General features: G+C 36.7%; 2 protein-coding genes across 2 annotated transcripts; both read right to left on the bottom strand.

Moving 5' to 3' along the window:
• Positions 1 to 1317: 1317 nt before the first annotated feature.
• On the bottom strand, positions 1318 to 11043 carry cnih1 (cornichon family AMPA receptor auxiliary protein 1). Its single transcript, XM_034129072.1, has 5 exons — positions 10850 to 11043; positions 8761 to 8829; positions 4450 to 4562; positions 3804 to 3947; positions 1318 to 1656 (listed from the first exon to the last, which is right to left on the bottom strand). Exons 1-5 carry the CDS (start codon positions 10928 to 10930, stop codon positions 1629 to 1631), a joined length of 435 nt encoding a protein of 144 aa, XP_033984963.1. The 5' UTR covers positions 10931 to 11043; the 3' UTR covers positions 1318 to 1628.
• A 308-nt stretch (positions 11044 to 11351) lies between these two features.
• Positions 11352 to 20597, bottom strand: gmfb (glia maturation factor, beta). The gene is made up of 7 exons (XM_034129018.1): positions 20504 to 20597; positions 17895 to 17991; positions 16625 to 16674; positions 16434 to 16483; positions 14964 to 15046; positions 14791 to 14864; positions 11352 to 14323 (listed from the first exon to the last, which is right to left on the bottom strand). Exons 1-7 carry the CDS (start codon positions 20504 to 20506, stop codon positions 14252 to 14254), a joined length of 429 nt encoding a protein of 142 aa, XP_033984909.1. The 5' UTR covers positions 20507 to 20597; the 3' UTR covers positions 11352 to 14251.
• Positions 20598 to 21628: the final 1031 nt, after the last annotated feature.

A 21628-nucleotide genomic window follows, 5' to 3' on the forward strand; every position in this document is an offset into this window, starting at 1 on the left:
AGATTCAAATAAACTCAAGTTGTCATTTTCTAGATGTGACATGAATGAATACATAAAAATGTTCAGTGTCCCGTTCCCTGATAAATGGCAATAAATACTCAGAGTATTTATGAAAACGTCCTGTCCAACGGCCTCAACTCTAAACTGCTGGATAATGACCCGACACTACGAGGAGTGTTTGATATCTTGGAGACATAAAAAAAAACAGAATAAATAAACACTGGAGTTCCTAACGATGGAATATTTGGTGCTGAAATGAACAGAAAGCACATAAACATAGGAAATGTAAAAAGGTACAGTCAACAGTATAGCAAGTTTTCTACCAAATTTCTAAATCAGAAGAACAGTGTTGCTCAATAATGCTGAACATATGAATATACTGTTGAGTTTACCTGTAATTTAGTACAGAAATACAAGTCACAAACACATTGCTGGCTACTCTGGATTCACACTTAAACATATTGCCATGGATTTCACATACAATGGCCGACGGGTGGGAACGCGCTACAGCGGCCCTGAAACATTTCCATCAGGAGAAACACGCTGCAGCTTCAGAAACGATGCGGATATAAAAACACATATGTGCCAAAACACGTGAAGAAACATCTTTACCAACTTGAGGAAACATGCAGCATAAAGAAAACGTTCACCAACTTTAGGAAACATGCGCAGCGTTTACTAAAAGCTGCAGAACCCAAACGCTGCAAATACAAAACGCTGCAAGAAGCTGAAAACACAACGGAAACCAGGGGACACTAAAGAGTGACGCACACAGCTGGGAGACAAGGGGACACTAAAGAGTGACGCACACAGATAGGACCGGAGCGCTTGGTGAGTCACGTTTAATCCTGAACGTCTGAACGTTCAGGATTAAACGTGACTCACCAAGCGCTCCGGTCCCAGCTGTGTGCGTCACTTATTAGTGTCCCCTGGTTCCCGTTGTGTTTTGAGCTTCTTGCAGAGTTTGTTGATGTTTCCATATTTGCATCGTTTCTGAATGTGTTGGTCCTAATGGAGAGTTTTGGGCCGGTGTAACACGTTTGCACCCGTCAGCCACCGTATTAACAGGGATTACAAGATGTGATGATACGTCTAAATACATCAGATTAAAAACTGATGCGACAACCACGTTATGATTGTCCCCGTGCAACACTCCAAAAAAACGTCAATTTTCTTAAGTCTCGTCTGCTAACTACTGGTTTTAGTGACGATAATGAATCACGCTGCAGGTATTATTTAGCTGCTAAAAGCCCAGAATCTAATTCACAGGAAAAGCTAACGCAGCAACCGTCTGCCTATAGTTGTAAACACTCAAAATCTGGGAGAAAAAAACAAACTTTATTTAAATCCCAAAGCATCAAAATCATCACACCAATAAAAAGGAAGAAAAATTAACTTGTCCTTCAGGTTTTTCCTTGGTTTCCAAAACATTTTAACTAGTGCTATGAGAGGAACGCTGCAACGAGATATTCTCTTTAAATCGGGGTTCATGTTTCCAGAAATGCGCTGTGTGTGTTTTGTTTTTTTTAAGAGTTTGTCTGTTGTCAGGTGTTTGAGCGTCGGTCCAGTTTCCCGCACTAACATCATCAGCGCCTTGAAGTCTGCTTTCTGGCATCCTTCAGCTTCCTTTAGGAGCTCACCAGAACATAGATCATCCTGTTAGAAACAAGAAAGAACAAGTTAGACACCTTCAAATGTTGGATTTTACATCTCAGGGGTCATTAGGACCTATAACACAGCTAAGGGATGTTGGATTTTACATTTAAGGGCGTTGAGGGATGTTGGATTCTAAATCTCGAGTCATTTTGTCCTTTAATACAGCTAAGGGATGTTGATTTTACACTTAAGGGGTTTTGGATTTGAAATCTCAGGCTATAATGTCCTAAAATACAGTTAAGGGATGGTGGATTTTATAGTTAAGGTCCTTTATGTCATATAACACAGTTAAGGGAGGGTGGATTTTATAGTTAAGGGTCGTAATGTCAAATAACACAGTTAAGGGAGGGTGGATTTTAGGGTTAAGGGATGTTGGATTTTATAGTTAAGAGCCACAGTTAAGGGAGGGTGGATTTTAGGGTTAAGGGATGTTGGATTTTATAGTTAAGGGCCACAGTTAAGGGATGGTGGATTTCATAGTTAAGGTCCTTTATGTCATATAACACAGTTAAGGGAGGGTGGATTTTATAGTTAAGGGTCGTAATGTCAAATAACACAGTTAAGGGAGGGTGGATTTTAGGGTTAAGGGATGTTGGATTTTATAGTTAAGGGCCACAGTTAAGAGAGGGTGGATTTTAGGGTTAAGGGATGTTGGATTTTATAGTTAAGGGCCACAGTTAAGGGAGGGTGGATTTTAGGGTTAAGGGATGTTGGATTTTATAGTTAAGGGCCACAGTTAAGGGAGGGTGGATTTTAGGGTTAAGGGATGTTGGATTTTATAGTTAAGGGCCACAGTTAAGGGATGTTGGATTTTATAGTTAAGGGCCGTTATGTCATATAACAGTTAAGGGAGGGTGGATTTTAGGGTTAAGGGCCGTTATGTCATATAACACAGTTAAGGGAGGGTGGATTTTAGGGTTACGGGATGTTGAATGTTATAGTTAAGGGCCGTAATGTCAAATAACACTGTTAAGGGAGGGTGGATTTTAGGGTTACGGGATGTTGGACTTTATAGTTAAGGGCCGTGGATTTTACTTTAGAGGTCATGTCCTATAAAACAGTTAAGTGACGTTGGATATAACAGTTAAGGGATTTTGGATTTAACATCTCGAGTCATTTTGTCCTATAATACTGCTAAGGGATGTTGATTTTACACTTAAGGAATTTTGGATCTGAAATCTCAGGCTATAATGTCCTAAAATACAGTTACGGGATGGTGGATTTTATAGTTAAGGGATGTTGGATTTTATAGTTAAGGGCCGTTATGTCAAATAACACAGTTAAGGGAGGGTGGATTTTATAGTTAAGGGCCGTTATGTCCTATAAAACAGTTAAGGGACGTTGGATATAACAGTTAAGGGATTTTGGATTTAACATCGGAGGGTTGTTATGTCCTCAAATACAGTTACGGGATGTTGGATTCTACAGTTAAGAGATTTCAGATTCAGTGTCATTATGTCCTAGAAAACAATTAGGGGTTGGATTTTAACATAAAGGGACGTTGGATTTCTCACCTAAGGGTCATTACGTTCTATTATAAGGTGTAGGGACGTCACAAGAAACAATAATTCGATAGCAAGTCGATGCTTAAATTCACAAACCGCGTTGGTACCTCTGGTCCTGGGAGCTTATAGCATGATAGCAAGGCTTTAAAAAAATGATAGGAGAGAGTAAACTCACCTGTTAACATTATAATGCTATATTGTTAAAATATATATAAAAGTAAAATTGACAGAAGTGCGATTGACTTGCATTATGCTGCGTTCAAGCATTACTCCATAAAGCTACATGAATGTTAGCCACGGTCTGAATGAAGCGTTTTAAATGCTGTCGTCCTGCAACCAGACTTTTTACTATTCTTAATCATTATCCCGTTATCTGCCATCCTTTTCGACCCACTTTTGCAATTAAATCCCATCTGAAATCAGTTTAATTTGCCGCTGAATTACAGCAGCATAATTCAATAACACAATAATTGTGAGTTTCGAAGGCAAATAAGCACCATACTTAATTAGAAAACCCAATTTGCTCTAGACTTTTTACATTTTGAAATATGGCAGATTGCCCAAGATGAAGTTAACTCCATGATTGTTACAAACTACATATCCCCAGATAACTTATTACTTAAGTTAAAAGAGTTTCTGTACCCGTAGAGATAGTAGAAGAAGGACAGCAGGTAGAAAGCCAGTTTGCACCAGCCTTCTTTTTGACAGAAGGCCAGGATGTCAGCGTTCATGATGGTGGTCGGGTCATAGAGCCCCGGACTGCTCATCACCGGTCTGCTCATATACCTGCAGCACAGGGACACAAAGACAGGGGCATTGTTGGCCAGCAGCTCGGCATCATGGGAGTTGTAGTCTTTAGCTTCTCCCAGTTAGGATTCCTGCATGGTTCAGGAGGTTTTAACTGCTCTTCTGACAAATCAGTTTTCCCTGCACGCTGTTCGGCTAACGATTATTTTTAGTATCGCTTTAATCTGCTGACAGTTTGGTTTTATTTATTCTCGTTGTGTAAAGTGTCAGAAAATACTGAAAAATGTCCATCCCTGTTACTCAGAGTCCAAGGTGATGTGTTGTTGTCAGTCCAAATCCCAGATATATTACTTTAAATTTGATATTAAATCGAGAAAAGCAGAACTTGATGTGAATTATCCTAAAAAGACATTTTAACGGGAACATGATATACCTCCTTGAATCTGACTATTCTGTACTTTGTCCTGCACACTAAAATGGCTCATCGTGTATTAATAGATGAAGCATTCTAACTGGTTATTTATTTATGAGCGATACCCACCTCCAGACATGATAGGCGAACAGCGGCAGGTTGAGAGAGAGCGTGAGCCACTCGGCAGCGCAGAAGAACATCACGCAGAAGAAGAAATGGATGAGATACTCTGGGAGAACCAGCTTAAAAACAGAGCAAAATAAAAACAACATGTTAAAATACACAAGCATTTAACCGTGAACCCAACTCCCCTTGTTCTTATAATCCTGTATACTCGTTTACTGCCAGTCAAATCTTTAAATTGCCTCACGAAAGACTTAATCATTCATTGAGAGATAATGAGGCCTCTTTACAAAGAGCTATTTAAAAACTGCAGTCAGCTCCACAGAGAGTCAGAGACAGGAGGAGTGAAATATTAATGAGCTGCTTTATTTAACAATGCAATATGTTATTAAGCCTCCTGTCGCACTCTCATGCCCCTCTGCTGCAGGTTAAATATGTAAACAGTGCTTCATCATGCACCCATCTGACATACTGCGTAACACAGTTAACAGGGAGGGAAATGAAGGCCTGCCACCTGCAAAATGAGAGTGATTTTAACACTAACATGAGGAGAAAAGACCCCACTTGGCTGGCTATCATCTCCCACAGCGAGGATTATCATTACCTCCAGATGTCCTCTGCTTAATGTGGGACAAAATGTAAATGTGTGACTGCAGCCAGGTAGCTTTTAGCACTAGGGATGCACGATATACTGTATGTTGAGTAAGTGCATTATTATATATAATTCAGATAGAGAAATTATAACTAATACATATTTTTTGGGTTTCAGAGGAAGATAGGGCTGCACGATATTGCACCAATCCTTCCTGATTTGGATTTGGCCGATCCTTTTGTAGCCACATCTTTCCCACATTACCGTTGTTACATTTCTTTTTTCTGCATGTTTCTCCTATTCGTTAATGAAGGATTGTGATTGTTAGATGTGGATAAAGCTTGCTTGTCTCACACCAGCAACAAACTGTATCCAAGACGCTTACAATTAGAGTACATGTGCAGTGATTTTTGCATATAGATTATTGTGTAAACTTGTCATCAAAAATGGTTATCCTTTTGTATCAAGCAGCAAGAGAGTTGTGGCATGATGCATTTTTGTTAATTTGCCTTACTTGACATTGAAAATATGAGTTGTCTTATCTGTAGCAAACATGTAAATATTAGACATCGTGCATCCTGCTTTATCACTGACTTATAATTGTGTTAATTAAAGAGAGTTACTAGTGGAATTAAAAAATCTAGGAGGTTGTTGCAGGTGGATAAAAAAAGGCTTATTTCCCACCCTGGTTACATGTCATGGCTCATCAAATCTGACCACAGATCAAAAGGGGAAACCCATCAAAGACTTGTTCTGCAGAAGATTTGCACATTATTTTTTTTTATGCAGTGACGGCAGAGCGTCCTGACAAACACACTGTAAACAGGACCATGCTGAGAGCAGTGAGGATGCAGCAGCAGCCGCTCACTGTAATGGGGGGGCAGATGGAGGCACCACATGGAAGCCATGCATTCAAAAAGTGCAGAGGGCAGAGGGGGGGAGTGAGAGAGTGAGGGGGGGGGGGAGAGTGAGGGGGAGGGGGGAGGCAGTCCACAGATGGAAAGGTGAGGGAAAGGTGCAGGAAAGGGAGGAGTGGAAATCCTGCACTGTGCTGCCAAATCCAAAACAAGAACAGAAAAATCTCTCCTCCTACTCCTGAAATCACTAACCAATCAGCTGCTGCCAAATATTGCTGTGTGTTGGGATTCTGCCGCCATCTGCTCAGAACCGCAGGTGACGAGGCTGGAGCCAAAACTAGGGCTGCACCGAATGTCTTTATTTTTATTACTTATTTTTCACACTCTAAGCTTGAGGTTTGCCAACGAAGCTGCACACGTCTGTCGTGGTATTAATGATTGTCCTCATCCTGAAAAAAAACCTACATTTTAAATCAATTTGATGAATCTGATTAGATTTTATTATACGAACTTTCTTTATGAACCTTACTCATTAGAGCACGGTTCTTTATGTACGGTAAGCGGGAGGGCAAAAGCTTTTTAGAACGCAGTGAAAACGCTTTTTTTGAAAAGCAACAAATAATTTACCGACCGATATTTAAATAAATAAAATGTTCAGTGTTTCCCATACATTGATTTAATTGTGGCGGGCCGCCACAATTAAATATCTTCCGCCACAAATGGATCTCATAAAAAAAAAAAATAATAATATATTTTTTTCTTTTACATTTTTTTTTGGTGGTCTAATCTATGGATAGTGAGGTGGGCTGATGATCGGAAGGTTGCGAGTTCAAATCCCGCCTGGAACACCACTACTAGTGTGACCTTGAGTAAGGCACTTAGCCCTCAGTTACTCCAGGGAGAACGTCCATGTAATTGGTCATTGTAAGTCGCTTTGGAATAAGGCGTCTGCTAAATGCCTAAATTGTAAATTATATTTTTGGGAGAATAAACCCCACAGATCCTCAACTCCGGTGTGTCTCACTCATTAACAACGCAACACATGGCAACAACAACTTTGTCTACAGTAGCCATGAACTCGTATGTATTTTTTAAGGGGCCTTTGGCTTTTCTTGCCGGGGGAATCAAATTCTGTGGGAAACACTGATGTTATAATATCTAATTAGGTACAAAATTGCTGAACTTACATTAAAATGTATTAAACACTGTCACTGTCTTGATTTAATTATGTTCATCTGTATTGCACTTAAAATTAGTATCAACAAAAATAAATGTTTAATGTTAATGTTAATATAAATTAATTTAAATAAAACAATTTAAAAAAAGTGTTAGTGCACAACGTGTATTAGCAGACAGCAGCATCTCCTGGTTTCTTAGAAACAAAATGTTTTAAACTTACATAAATTATGGATAATTAATGAAGTTTTAAACTTTTCGGTGCAGCCCGAGACAGAATTGAGTTCAAAATGGTGGCTTAGTTTTTCTAATTGATGAATCAAACTGCAGCCTGCAATCCATTGAAATAAATAATCATAATTAAAAGGACATAAACTTCAACAATCAAGCTGTACCATGATCCACAGCTCAGAGTTCCCGCTATTTAAAAAGCTTTGCTAGAAAAATCCTGCTTGAATTTATATCTTTACTACTTTATAATACTGTGATTTAAAAGCTTTTTCAGGTCCGGGGTCAATATACTTTTTAATCTCAAACTCACGACAAGTTTTCAGATTGTTCTGACTGGGGATATACTATTGAGATAACTGTAACACTATTTGCAACAAAGGGTAGGTTGTAATAAAGATCATGCATGTTTGAGCATTTGCAAGTCTTTTCAGTTAACAGCTACACTTAAAATAATCAAATGTCTACACACACTAGGGCTGTGCGATTATGGCAAAAATCATAATCACGATTATTTTGGTCAATAATTGATATCACGATTATTAAAAACGATTACTTTGAAAACATCCATTTATTGAAAAATAAATGTGAACAGTATGTTTTTAACAGTTGATTACCCTGAACTTTAAGTATAATTCGACTGAAAAACCAATACAAAAATAAAAATTACATTTTCTTTTTTTTTTAATAAAAATAATAATCGTTTAATTTCGATTACGTTGTTTTCGTAATCGTTGCAAGCCAAAATCGTAATCGAGATTAAAATACGATTAATTGCACAGCCCTAACACACACTGTGGCTCTTAAAATCTAAATATGCAGCTAAACAAATGAGGTTACATGAGGTGTAAACAATAAAAGAAAGCACAATCTTTGATTTCCATTAATGCTCAAACCCTTAAAGCAACACTTTAAAAGGCTTAAGAAAATCATTCTTTCATCAGTCTAAAATGCTCACTAAAAAATCAAATAAATAAATAAATACTACAGGACAGGAAAAATAAACCAGTCGTCTAATCCCGGGCTAAACTCCGGCTTTAACTCTGAGATTAGTGAACTGAAAAGACGTTTGCAAACACTTCTCCGTGCAAAATGACAAGACTGCAGACTTGAGTTGAACTGAGCGGGCATTTTAAAGACTGGTACAAACCTTTAATGCAATTTTGATTCTCTTAATCTGTTTGACCTTTTCAATTGTCTTTTTGTCGTTAACAAAGTGTAAAAAAAATAAAAAATAGAAGCAGATTAGGAAAAAACAAAAGCATTAGAGTTTTTACAGCTGGAAAGATCACTGAATTCACACAACAGGCAGGTTATTTAGCATAACAGTGCAGAGAAATGATTGAAAAAAGACAGATAGGCGGATAAAGTCCTCCTAAAGTAAATAAAAAGACATTTCAACAGAGCTTTTTACTGCATGCAAAGAGGCAAGGAGGGTGTGTGAGGTACGGTGGAGTCACTTACCGGATTTAAAGTGTTACACTGATCTATAGGATTCTTGTAATCAGTCTTGAGCTCATCAAATGCTATTATCTGGAGCGGGAGAAAGACAATCACAATGTAAGAAATCACAAACGGCAGCTCAATGTAAATGTACATTTTTATGACATGAAAAAAGGCTTTGAATTGATTCAGTAAGATGGGAGAATTGTAGTATGTTCAAATGCAAATGCATCAGTTTTCAGGCTGTAAAATTAACTATTTTATCACCGAATGCAAATGTTGTATTTGACCTGTCATTCAATAGACGACCATTGTTTGTTTTTTTGTCCTGTGGGATGCAAATCTAAAAGCAACTTGCATATTTTACCAGCATTTGTCTGGTACATGATGCAAATGTTGTGCCCTTACAATATCATAATACGAGACTGGATATTTTCTTAGTTTTTGGATATTCTAATATGGTATACGTGGAATCTTTTGCAGGGTCATAAGTGTGTATCATCAATATGACACTTTGTTATTGTAATGCCACATCTTTTACTAAGAGTAGTAACTTCATATGCAACATTCATACTATAGATATGTTTCTTTTTTTCGAAATTGGTCTGCAACTAATGGTTATTTTCACTGTGAAATTATCTGTAATGTTCCCCTCTAATGAATCAATCATAATCTATTTTACTAAATGGAAGAAAATTGTGAAAAACGGCCATTATAAATTCCAAGAGGCAAAGAAGCTTGCTAATTGTAATTTTTGTCCGACAAAATGGTCACAAACAATTGATAAATAAAGCAGCAAATCCTGTAAAATGCCAGGATGAAATCAAATAATTATTTTTAAATATTTTTGATACATTTTTGTACTATAGACTAAATGTTTTAGCGTTACCCCTCATAGCAATGTAGGACAGATGGCCTCATATTGGCCAAATATTCTCGTTGTTTACAACTGAAACCTACTGTCTGTAACAACATCGTAATGACATGATATTTAATAATATGTTCACATCCACATTCCATGTAATTTTCTTTATTCTAAATGACACATAATTCATGTTTATTTACACCAACAAACTATATTTATGTGGTAAACGTGTTACATTAACAATGCAACTTTTGAGTAATGATCAACTAAAGTAAAAGCAGAAGTACTCGGAGCTTGAATTTAAGTAAAAGTGGAAGTACCAGAGTGTAGGAAAACTATGTTATAAGTAAAAGTCCTGCATTCAAAATGTTACTCAAGTAAAAGTACAAAAGCATTAGCATCAAAATATACTTAGTTTACTACTTGATTATAATTATTGATGCATTCAAGTGTTATCAAAGGTGCAGCTAGTTGTAATTATTATGTACTGCAGGGTAGCTTGTGAATTTACTGCAGGTGTAACTAAAGTCTGATTTAAGTGTTGTTTATAATCCATAGTAACTGATTTACCTCAAGTAAAATACAAGTCCCTCAACATTGTTCTTGAGTAAATGTACTCAAGAACATTTACTCAACTACCCACCACTGAGTAAAGTTTACAATCTGCACTGATTATATTGACATTGTGAAAGTAAAATAAACAATAACAAAACAAGAAACTGTGACATGTTGTGGAAAAAGACAGAATCTCTGATGATTGACAGCACCATCACAGTTTGACGTTACTGTTAGCTAAGCCTGCTAACAAGCTATCAGATAATAATATCTCATCTATAATAATTGAACAGGCATGATACATGATTAGACATGTGTTATTTAATAAGAACTACGGTTAATAACACATTCATAGTAGAAGAGGGTTACGTTAAAACGATTTAATAGTTTTTAGTTGATGTTTTTTTTTACTGCTAGCTAACGTTAGCTCCTAGCCCAACGGCTGAGTGTAATAATGCCATTCATTCTAGAACGGTTGAGGTGACGTATTTTTCTAAACGCGGCAGTTGCTATGGACCTAACGTCCAATCCAGACGTTAAAACGGTTAAAAATGTCCCGGGGAAAATGCCCCAAAGACGGCCTGGCATACACGTTAGCCCCGGTCTTAAATCGCCGTTCCTGGCTCTTTTTTTAATCAGTGCCAGGGGCCGAAAGTCTTTATCTCACAGTGGCCCCAAACGTGTACTCACATGCCAGATAGCGAAGAAGATAAGAGCCGCTGTGAGCAGCAGAGCCAGCATGTAACAGAAGGCCGCGAATGTGAACGCCATTTTTCCTCCGGTTCTGTGGGTCGGGTCCTGGCTCGATCCGTGGCGGTGATGCAGAGGCAGGCAGTCGGTCACCGGGCTGAGGTTTGTCGGTTGGTCTTCTTCTACAGTCAGTAGTTAGCTAGCTGGTAGCAATACTGCCATCTTCTGGAGTAATTTATGTGCTTCTGGGCATATTCTCCTACTCCAACTCCAACGTTACTGAAATTGCCTGTGGTGGGTGGTTCCCACACATATAATATATAAGAACATCGTTGCCCTAACAACGCCACTCAGCTGTAAAATCACTGTTGCTAAGGCCTGTCATGGTTTAATTGTTTCCATGATTGCTCGTTTTATATTAATTTTATATTTTCACTTTCAGGTCAATGATGAATCTGATAGAGGAACATGTTCACACGACAGTCTCCAGAAAACAGAGGGGTAAACATCACTGTCATTTTATTTGGACAACAGGACAATAGACACTTTATCAAGTATGGAAAATACAAATATGTCAAGTTTCACTGATGCCATGAGGCAGCTGGTAATGATACATCTCAGGTGTGTTTTTTATTACAAAAGGAAAGAAAAATAAGTAAGCATTTCATCAGAGAAGACACCAAGAGCTGAACAACACTTTGGAAATACTGTTAAAAATACAACAGGTCACAACAGAGGAGGGAAGCCAGCTATAGATCCACAGGACAAAACCAAGAACAAAACCAAAAAGACAATAAATTAAAAAATGTATTTAAATGTGATTTAATGAAGTCTATTTCAACCCATTTCTGTGAAAATGTGCTTGTAAATATTCCAAGAACAGCTGAGACCAGATGTTTGAGATGCAGGTGTTCCCCCCCTTTTTTAGGAATTTATATGCAAATAAATTCAATCTTATAAAATGATCATAATCATTTAAATTGCATGTAACAGAGCAGCATGTATGAGTGAAATTTATTTTCAAGCCTTTCTAACCCTTTCACATTAAAAGCATGCACCTCTTTTACAGTAGCTCTCCACATTTCAAAGAGTTTCGTTAACAGCAGAATAGGTTTTTATATTCACATTGAAATCAGCAGATTGCACATTTCAAATAAAATGTAAAGGGGTTTGCAGGTCGTAGTGTGCTAAAACGTTCAATTCCTTTAAAGGATGTTGTATAACTTCAGCTCGACTACAGAAACTAACTTTCTGCTACAGCAGCAAGATACTAACTCTAATGACTGACTAATATTGAGCTGACAGTGTAAATCTAAGCTTTGATGGCATCAGTAAACAGCAGATAAAATAACAGTTACACTCCATTGTTATGGGTATGTGTGATTGTGCGTACATATCATTAAGTCAAATCTCTACCGAAATTATCCCAACAAAGCTTTTCCCATAACCTTCTGCTTCTCCTTTACAAAACATATTTAGTTTTTGGCCTTTTTACATTTTCGTATTTAGGACGACACCTAAAATTAAGGAAAGGCCTTGTTATGGTAGACTTAGCAGTGTCACTGTAGGAATACATTCGTGCTAATTATTGTCTGTATACATCTTGATAATGGAAGTTTCTCTCACATAAAACCACCAGAAATATACAGTTGTGTTAAGTACATTTCATGTCGCTTCAACTATCTGGGTTTAGTCTTCCTGCTGTTAATAGATGCATTTAAGTGTGTTTAAAATGCTGCTTCACAGGAAAAACTGACATACAATAGTCCATAATATAGAGTCCATAAGTGTTTGGAAAGTGACACGATTTATGTTATCCAGCGCATTCGCTTTGAAATGTGTTCAAGCTAGAAAATAAAAAATAAAAGGTAATTTCAGTCTTTGTTTATTCAGCTAATTTTTTGGTTTCTGTGTCATTTCACAGATTGTTTTATCGTTCTTTAATGCTTCAACACTAGAGGAGCTTTTGCATGAGTCTTTGTGGAGTTTAAGCAATCTTGTAATTCAATGTACTAATCCATTAGTCAACAAAATCGTTAAATACGAATTTACTGCTTCTGTAAAAATACTTAAGAGACAGGACTGTAAATATTAGATTTTTTTGGCGCAGAATAGGAGCTGCTGGGTACATTCAGAAACAGAAATATCAGCCGTCACAAAGCTTTATTGGTCGAACCCTGTTGGAAAATGTAAATTTCCCCGATGCCGTCCTTTACCTACAATAAAGTCACATTGTCAACGCTGTGCTAAGAGATCAAAATCACATCAGGATGAGAAACAACATTCAGAAACACTAATAACGGCAATAACGGCAATAACTATGATGCACAATATTAGCTAACAATCTGTGTGTGTGTGTGTGTGTGTGTCATAGACAGAGGTTTGTTGTGTGTATACATTGTTCAATCTGGAATGCTTTAGTAGAAATGTTGTTTTTTTAGGAGTGAGAAATATGCAGGTCAAAGGCAGATTACAGCTTTACCCATAATGCATCATGTTTTCTCTCTAAACAGAAGATCTGCAGTGTGATGAGCACCACGCGATAACACAGAAGGAGGTACAACACATAACACACACGTTTTAGGAATGCTCTTAGAGTTATGGGACAGTTTTAGGGGGGGGGGGGGATTTACAATTATTTTCAAAATCAATTAACCTGCAGATTATCCTGTAGATTAATCGATTAATGTTGAGTGTATAAAATGTCAGAAAAATGTCCATCCCAGTTTCTCAAAGTCTGAGGTGATGTCTTTAAATGTTTTGTTTTTTAATTTAATTATATAAAAATGAGAAAAGCAGCAAATCTCCATGTTTGAGAGGTTTCCTGTTACTCCACGAATAATCGGTTATTAGTCGACTAACTAACTAAGTTACAATTGAAATGCCCTTAAATTAATACTGAAGGGGAGACCGACTTAAAACTCTATTATCTATGTTATCTTCTCGCAGGAAGTGTGTTGGTTACATTATATAACCCTAAATACACCAGAAAAAGAAAAAGAATCCAAAAGTAAGTTAGAGAAACGCTGTGAATAAACGACTGGAAGAAAGTAAATCTGTTGTTATAATGCCTTTACATTCTCCTGAATGTCATGCCAATAAGGGCGGATGATAGTGATTAATTTCAGATCTTTTAGGAGCTATTGGAGTGTTAATTTAATTCAGACACATAACTGGCACATGGAGAGATTGTATGAAAAGCGAAGCAGACCTGCGTCAAATAGTGTTTTCAGTTTGAGAGGATTAGTTCAAACTGAATTGTAGTGTGCCGTAAACTGTAAAACTGAAGGTATTTGGAAACAGTATTTGAATCAGGTCTGGTGCAGAGGAGGAGACATTAACTGTTTTCTCCTCCAGAGGTTGTGCGTCATCCTCCCATCCACGAACACCGGTGAGAGGAGTTTAGCCGAAGAAGCCGAGTTTCTCTCTGAGCCATTCCTCCGTCAGGTCCTCTGTGTTCCTGATCTCAAACACCTGGGGAAAAAAACATTGAAAGAAACATTATAAAATGTATTTATCACAATAAGGGAGAAGTAGGAAGGCGTATCGGGGTCATTATAGGTTAAATCTAAAAGAAAAACTACCAAATGCATGAGAAAAACACTTAATTGTATGACATTAAAGTCAGAAATGTACAAGAAATAACAGGAATTTTCTCTGAGCTTGTCAAGTCATACATTTCAAATATTCTCTGGGATAAAAGTGGTAAAAAAATAACATTTGATTAAATTAAAGTTAACATATTTAAGAGGAAGTATCACACATTTTCTCTAAGATTAGAAAGTAATACATTTTAAATATTCCCTGGGATTTAAGTGATAAATGTACAAGAAGAAAGTAACACATTTATGAGAAAAAAACCTAAAATACTATAAAGATTAAAGTCCCAAATACAAAAGGTACTTATGATTGAGCACCACAGTCGGAGGCAGCTCACTCACCTTGGTCAGCTCCACAGTCTGCACCAGTTTGTTCAAGCTTCCCGCGTACATCATCTGCTGCTCTGGTTTGCAACCTGTCCAACACAAATACACAAACATAAACAAACATGTCCCTGATGATAGAAAATGGCAGAAAACGAAATGTTGCATTCTTTTAAAAAGTGCTTTATTACCTGCTGGGCTGGAGAAGATGAAGCAGAGAGGATAGGAGACGCGTCCGTCGTCGTGTACGTATTTATAACTGTAGAGGATAAATGTTCCTCGTGCTAAGGACAGTTCACTTTGAAATTCATTGAAACAAAGAGCAGTCCAGACAGAAATAGATATGAAGAACTTAACTGTCTTCACTTAATACCTAATAACTAAAACAACATGTTAAGGCTCAACACATCTGGTCAATGACAACATCAAAAATCCACTTTCAAAAGTTTATTTAACGGGGACCGATCATGCAAAATTCACTTTTTGATGTCTTTTATACATAACTATGTGTCCCCGGTGTGTCGGGGAACTCACGCAGCGTCAGAAAATAAAACCCTCTCTCTTTTCCTCCGTACCCAAATCTTTTAAAAACGGGGGTACAACGAGCTGATCCAGATTTGCGTCCGATATGACGTAATATCGACACCCACGGCCCTATCAGAAACGTTGCTATCAGAAACAATGCCCGACTGTTTTGGACGTAATATGGTCGGTGTTTACATTAGCATCGCTAACACTCAGAGCTAACCTGTACTGGAGAGCATGGGTGTGAAGAAGCAGGAAATAAAAAGGAACTCACCTTGTGGTATAACCGGCAAGAGAGAAAGCCTTTGAGCTCCATACTGTTTCAGAAATAATCCTTGATAATCCATGATATGGCGTTTCATCACGGCAGTATTTAGTTTAGACAGTAGCTGCCGGGTCCCGCATGAGCTCAGCCCCCTCCTTTTTTATTTTTTATCAAATTTTTTTTTTTTTTAAAGGGCCCATGTCATGGCCATTTCTACTGATCATATTTCCATTGTTGAGGTCTACTAGAATAGATTTATATTGTGCAATGTTCCAAACTCACATTGGTTTCTCATACAGCATCTCTGTATAGCATGTGTATTCACCCTCTGTCCTAGACGGCTTGTTGGAGCTCCTGCCCCCCCCCCTCCCTGTGAGCCCAGTGTGCTCTGATCGGTCAGGACTCTGCAGACAGTTTACATGCAGAAAAACCTTCATAACACACAAGGGGACGGGTAATAACTGGAAAAGCTGACATGGGCCCTTTAAAGCTTTATACCCCAAATCAGCACTTTTGAAACAGGAAGTGGAATAGAGGGATATGAGGCATGGCTAGAATGGGTGATCTGTTTGGTATTTTGAGCAAAACACTTCATAGACATGTTTTTTATATATTTTTATATATCTGAGACCTATGGTATTGCCTAAAAATAGCATGATAGGTGACCTTTAATGTCAGTAATGAAGAGAGGAAGTTTCATGGTGATTTCATTTGGTACATTTGTTACCCTATTCACCTGTAGTGAATCAATTTTAAAATGTATTTTTACTTGATAATAAACAACAGTAGCTGCTGTGAGTGCATTAACTCCACAGACTGCAAGGTAAGATTAAAAATGATTATTAAAATAAGTCACATATTGAAAGGATATCTCGGCTGTCTCTCAGGAACCTCCTCCCTCAGATCATCAGGAGAAATGTCCTTTAAAAAAAAAAAAGACAGATGTTCAAAGTACAGTCTCTCTGTTGTGTCATGTTCGGAGTAAAACTTTATCTAGATTAGCACAAAGTTTAACTTTTAAAGCTGATGCAGAGCGATGTGTGAGTTTAATGGCTAACTTACCTCATGCTCTTCTTCAAGAATGACCAGCTGCTTGTCTTTATCGATCTTCACTGAGGGGCAACAAATAATAAAATAATGTTGAATAAAAAAATAACACATAGTAAGAATTAAGTATGAAAAATAATGAAATACTAAAAGGTTGAATTAAAAAGAAACCTGGCAAAAAGAAGATATATTAAGATTTTTGTGCAGCCATCCTATTTATGTTTGACTTTAATCCTATTGTCTTCGTTCCCCCCCCTTACTTTGGTGTTTGCGGTCAAATTTGACCGGCCCTGTTTTAACTGCTATTACATTAACACAAAAAACATTAATCATCACCAAATGTCATTTAACACCCTTTCAAACTGTACATATTGTATCAGACTACTGGTATACATGAAAAACTGCAGTAAATATACAAAGAATAGACACTGAACATGTATTGCGTGTGCCAGGTGTGATCCATGTGGGGGGATGGGCACACACACATACATATATACATATATACACATACATACATACATACATATATATATATATATATATATATATATATATATATATATATATATATATATATATATATATATATATATATATATATATATACACATATACACATACATACATATACATATACACATACATATATATATACAGACATATACATACATACATACATATATATACATATATACATACATACATATATATACATACATACATACATACATACATATATATACATACATATACATATACATATATACATACATACATACATACACACATACATACATACATACATATACATACATATATATACATACATACATACATATATATACATACATACATACATATATATACATACATATACATATACATATATACATACATACATACATACATACACATATATATATATACATACATACATATACATGTGTGTGTGTGTGTGTGTGTGTGTGTGTGTGTGTGTGTGCATGTGTGTGTTTTATCTGATCCGGATGGTTACTAATTCCTTTTCTTTATGGTGGTCATGTTTGACCTTGAACACCATGGGTGTTACAAAGTTGACTAAATCATCCAAAGTTCAATGAAAGTGGTGATCAGCTATTTTATATGTTCAAACGTCTACTGTGAAGGATATCATGAAGCCTTGATGCAATCGAATGTAAAACAAAAAAGTTATGATTGATGAAAGTAGTAAATCGGTCAGATTTGACCCGAAGACAACAGGAGGGTTAAAACACATTTATAAACATGAGATATTCGTAGCACTCACTAACGATGGCGGCGTTATTCGTCTCCTTCCTGAAACGAAACTTCTTCAGCTTCTTCACCAGATCCTCGTCCACATCACACACCGCCAGTGATTCACTCTGATGGAAACAGGAAATACATGCACTTACAACTAAATACAATGACTTATATTATTAATAATGAGAAAGGTGCTGCAGTAATGGACACATGTTTGGTGGACCTTATGTAAATGTGTCTGTTGTGTGTATATAGGATATACATATTTGTATACATATCTGTATAATTGTATTTTTGTATTCGGGATTGTTGGAAACGTCATTTCGATCTCTCTGTCTGTACTGTACACACAAACTGAAAGATTGACACTAAAGTTCACTTTGACATTCTTTTTAGGGAATCTTATCATGAAAACCTTTTCTGCACTTGTGTTGGGATCCATTTATTTTAAACTGATGGAAATTTGTATCGCTGATAAATACCTTTTTGAACTTTGGGTTTTCATTACTTTGTTTTACACCGAAAGACATTTGTATTACTGACAGATGATTTTTAAGTCTTGGGATTTGTGTTATTTGTATGTTAATGGCATCATGGCAGCCATGTTAGGGAAACTTCCATCCTACATCTGCTCCCTGATCTCACGGCGAATTGTAAGTGGCTACTGGCTGAGATCGCATGCTGTGGTTTTATTAAATGTGCCAACTGCTAGGACTGTTTTAGGGAAGATAGCATTTAGATGCGCAGCTCCACTGTCCTGGAATAGTCTGCAATTAAAATGGAAACTGAGCAATCTGGTGCCACTAAATGTTTTTAAAGCTCGGTTGGATGCTACTGAATCGGAAGCTGTTGGTACCTGTTCATGTGGATAGTATGTAAATTGTAATCCCTGTAATGCTACTGTATGATGTCCTTTTGTTGCTCTGTTTATGTTTTTAATGTTTCATGTGGAACCTACTTGAGCAGGTCTCCCTTGAAAAAGAGATCAATGATCTCAATGGGATACAACCTGGATAAATAAAGGTTTGAAATTAAATCATGTGTACTGTAGCTTCAAGTGTTTTTCATGTAATTAATTGCCCGTCTGTAAAGCAATACGTCAGCATCTGAATTAGCAATAGTAAAATCTTATTTACAATGTCCAATAAATCACCTCTGGCTGGAAGAGAACTCTCTGCTCCATAGTTTCTCTTGTAATAAAACCACGTTGTACATTTTACACATATATAATCTGTTCAATATTTAATATTAATATTCCATGTCATATATATATTTGTATATATAATATCTTGTCAAATTCAACATGTATATTTTCTATTTTCTTTTCTTGTTTTGTTTTATTGTAAAATGCCTTGTCTTTTATGCTGCTGCAACAACAACAACATCCCAAATTGGGATCAATAAAGTACCATCTTATCTTATCTTATCTTATTTGAACTATCTTTCTGCAGAAGTTCCAGTCTGACCCACAGGCTTTATTTAGACAGAACACACAAAACTCCAGTCTCAACAGGATTGAGTTGTCACGTTACATAACTGCAGCACAAAAAACCTAAAACTCTCTGCAGACTCCCCTCTATAATTACACCTTCCTGCACAGATGGCTGGTGGGAGTGAGGATTTCACTGAGCTCACACAGATCTCTGCAGATTAAACAGGAGAGTCTGTGGCTGGGAGAGAGGGAGAGGGGAAGCAGGATGCATGCACGAGCAGATGATGGGGCAGGACAGTAAAAGCAGGAGGTGGCCACAGGTTCACTTCTGGTGTACATTCCTGCAGCCACACTGACAGCTAGCTCACTGCTATCAGCTAATTCAGCCCGGAAATAAGACTATTCTGTTCATTTAAAGCATTTCATGTGTAAAAGTTAGACACATCTTTGGCTCTGAAGAATGTCGAGCTGTCATGATACGTATTCAGAAACATAACTCATCATGATAAGAGATCTAGTGAGAAAGCTCTCCGAACCCAGACGTGTTGAAACACATCACTGTTAGCTTCGACAAACTAACCAGGTTTAGCTACATAACTACAGGAAGCACTTCAAAATAAAAGCATTCATGTCTGATGCCATAATACATTATTTTTTGTTTGATGCTTAACTTAAAAAGTTAACCAGTTTATTAAGTAGGAGTTGTTTACTGATATATATAGCACAACTAGATTAATTTGTATATCTGTATATTGAATATTATTTTGTATTCTTAATATTGTAAATCACATTATAATATGTATTTGTGATAATTACTTCACTTGTTTTTACAGTATTCAAAAAGGTATATATATATCGCTGTTTTACGTATTCAATTGTACTTAAGATTTTCTTTTTCAAATGGTGTTATTTGCTCTAATTTGTTGCGTTCATGATTTCCCTCAATGTTTCTTCGTAGTTTCATTTTGAAATCCACAACCGGAAGCGCATCCTTTGTATTATGGCTAGCTTCGTGCTGATACAATGGACGGAGGGTGGAACTCATGCTAGGCTAACAGGCTAGCGCTAGTCAATCTGCCAAACCTCACTTTTTCCTCAATAATCCCCAGAACTTTGCATTAATTAAAAACACACTATTAAGCGGTGGGAAACCAGAAGGGGAAATTACCTCATATACCTCGGAACAATATGGAATAACTTACCATTATTGTAGCGTTAAAGAGAAATCCCTGATTCTGCAGCTGCTCTGAATGGTAGAGACGCTTTCAATGTTTTTTTTTTAACTTCACATCATCTTGTGACTGGTTTGACCAATCAGAAACAAGCACCCCCCCTTTATAACTTGGTCATAAACCTCTGCTCATACTTTATTATTACACACTGTGCTTTAGACATGTTTTACAAGGAGAATAAGCTTCATTTAAAAGTACATTATTTAAAATTAAGCTATCCAACACAATGAGGTTACAAAAAAAACAGGTGGAAAAAGTACTCAGACCTTATACTTGAGTAAAAGTAGAAGTAGTCAGTTCTTGTACTTGAGTAAAAGTAGAAGTACTCAGATCTTGTATTTGAGTAAAAGTAGAAGTAGTCAGTTCTTATACTTAAGTAAAAGTAGAAGTAGTCAGTTCTTGTACTTGAGTAAAAGTAGAAGTACTCAGACCTTGTACTTGAGTAAAAGTAGAAGTCCCAGAGTGTAGGAGTACTCTGTTACAGTAAAAATCCTGCATTCAAAATGTTCCTCAATTGAAAGTAGAAAAGTATTAGCATCAAAATATAGTTAAAGTAGCGACAGTAAAAGTAGTCATTGTGCAGATTGGTCCATTTCAGAATAATATATATGATATGTTTTCTAATGATTGATCATTAAAGTGTTCTCAAAGCTGGTAAAGGTGCAGCTAGTTTGAATGACTTGCGAATTTACTCCAGGTGGAACTAAAGTCTGATTTAACACTTGATTATATTTCACATCATTAATCCAGATCTGTAAAGTAACTAAAGGTATTAAATACATGTAGTGGAGTAAAATTACACCATTTACCTCTGAACTGTAGTGGAGTAGAAGTACACAGTAGCATAAAATGGAAATACTCAAGTAAAGTACAAGTACCTCCAAATTGTACTTAAGTACAGTACTTGAGTAAATGTACTAACACCAGTGAAAGGAACATCAAATAATCGTATGGTTTTTTCAAATGCGTTTTTTACTTTTGAAACATTTTCATAACATAATTGTCCAACTATAATTGTTTTTTACTTTAATTAAATGTATTTAATTTGTTGGGGTGTGTACATTATCTGCGTGTGTTCGGGAACGCGCCCAGCCA

Source organism: Trematomus bernacchii, unplaced genomic scaffold (assembly GCF_902827165.1).
Source record: "Trematomus bernacchii unplaced genomic scaffold, fTreBer1.1, whole genome shotgun sequence".
Lineage (NCBI taxonomy): Eukaryota > Metazoa > Chordata > Actinopteri > Perciformes > Nototheniidae > Trematomus > Trematomus bernacchii.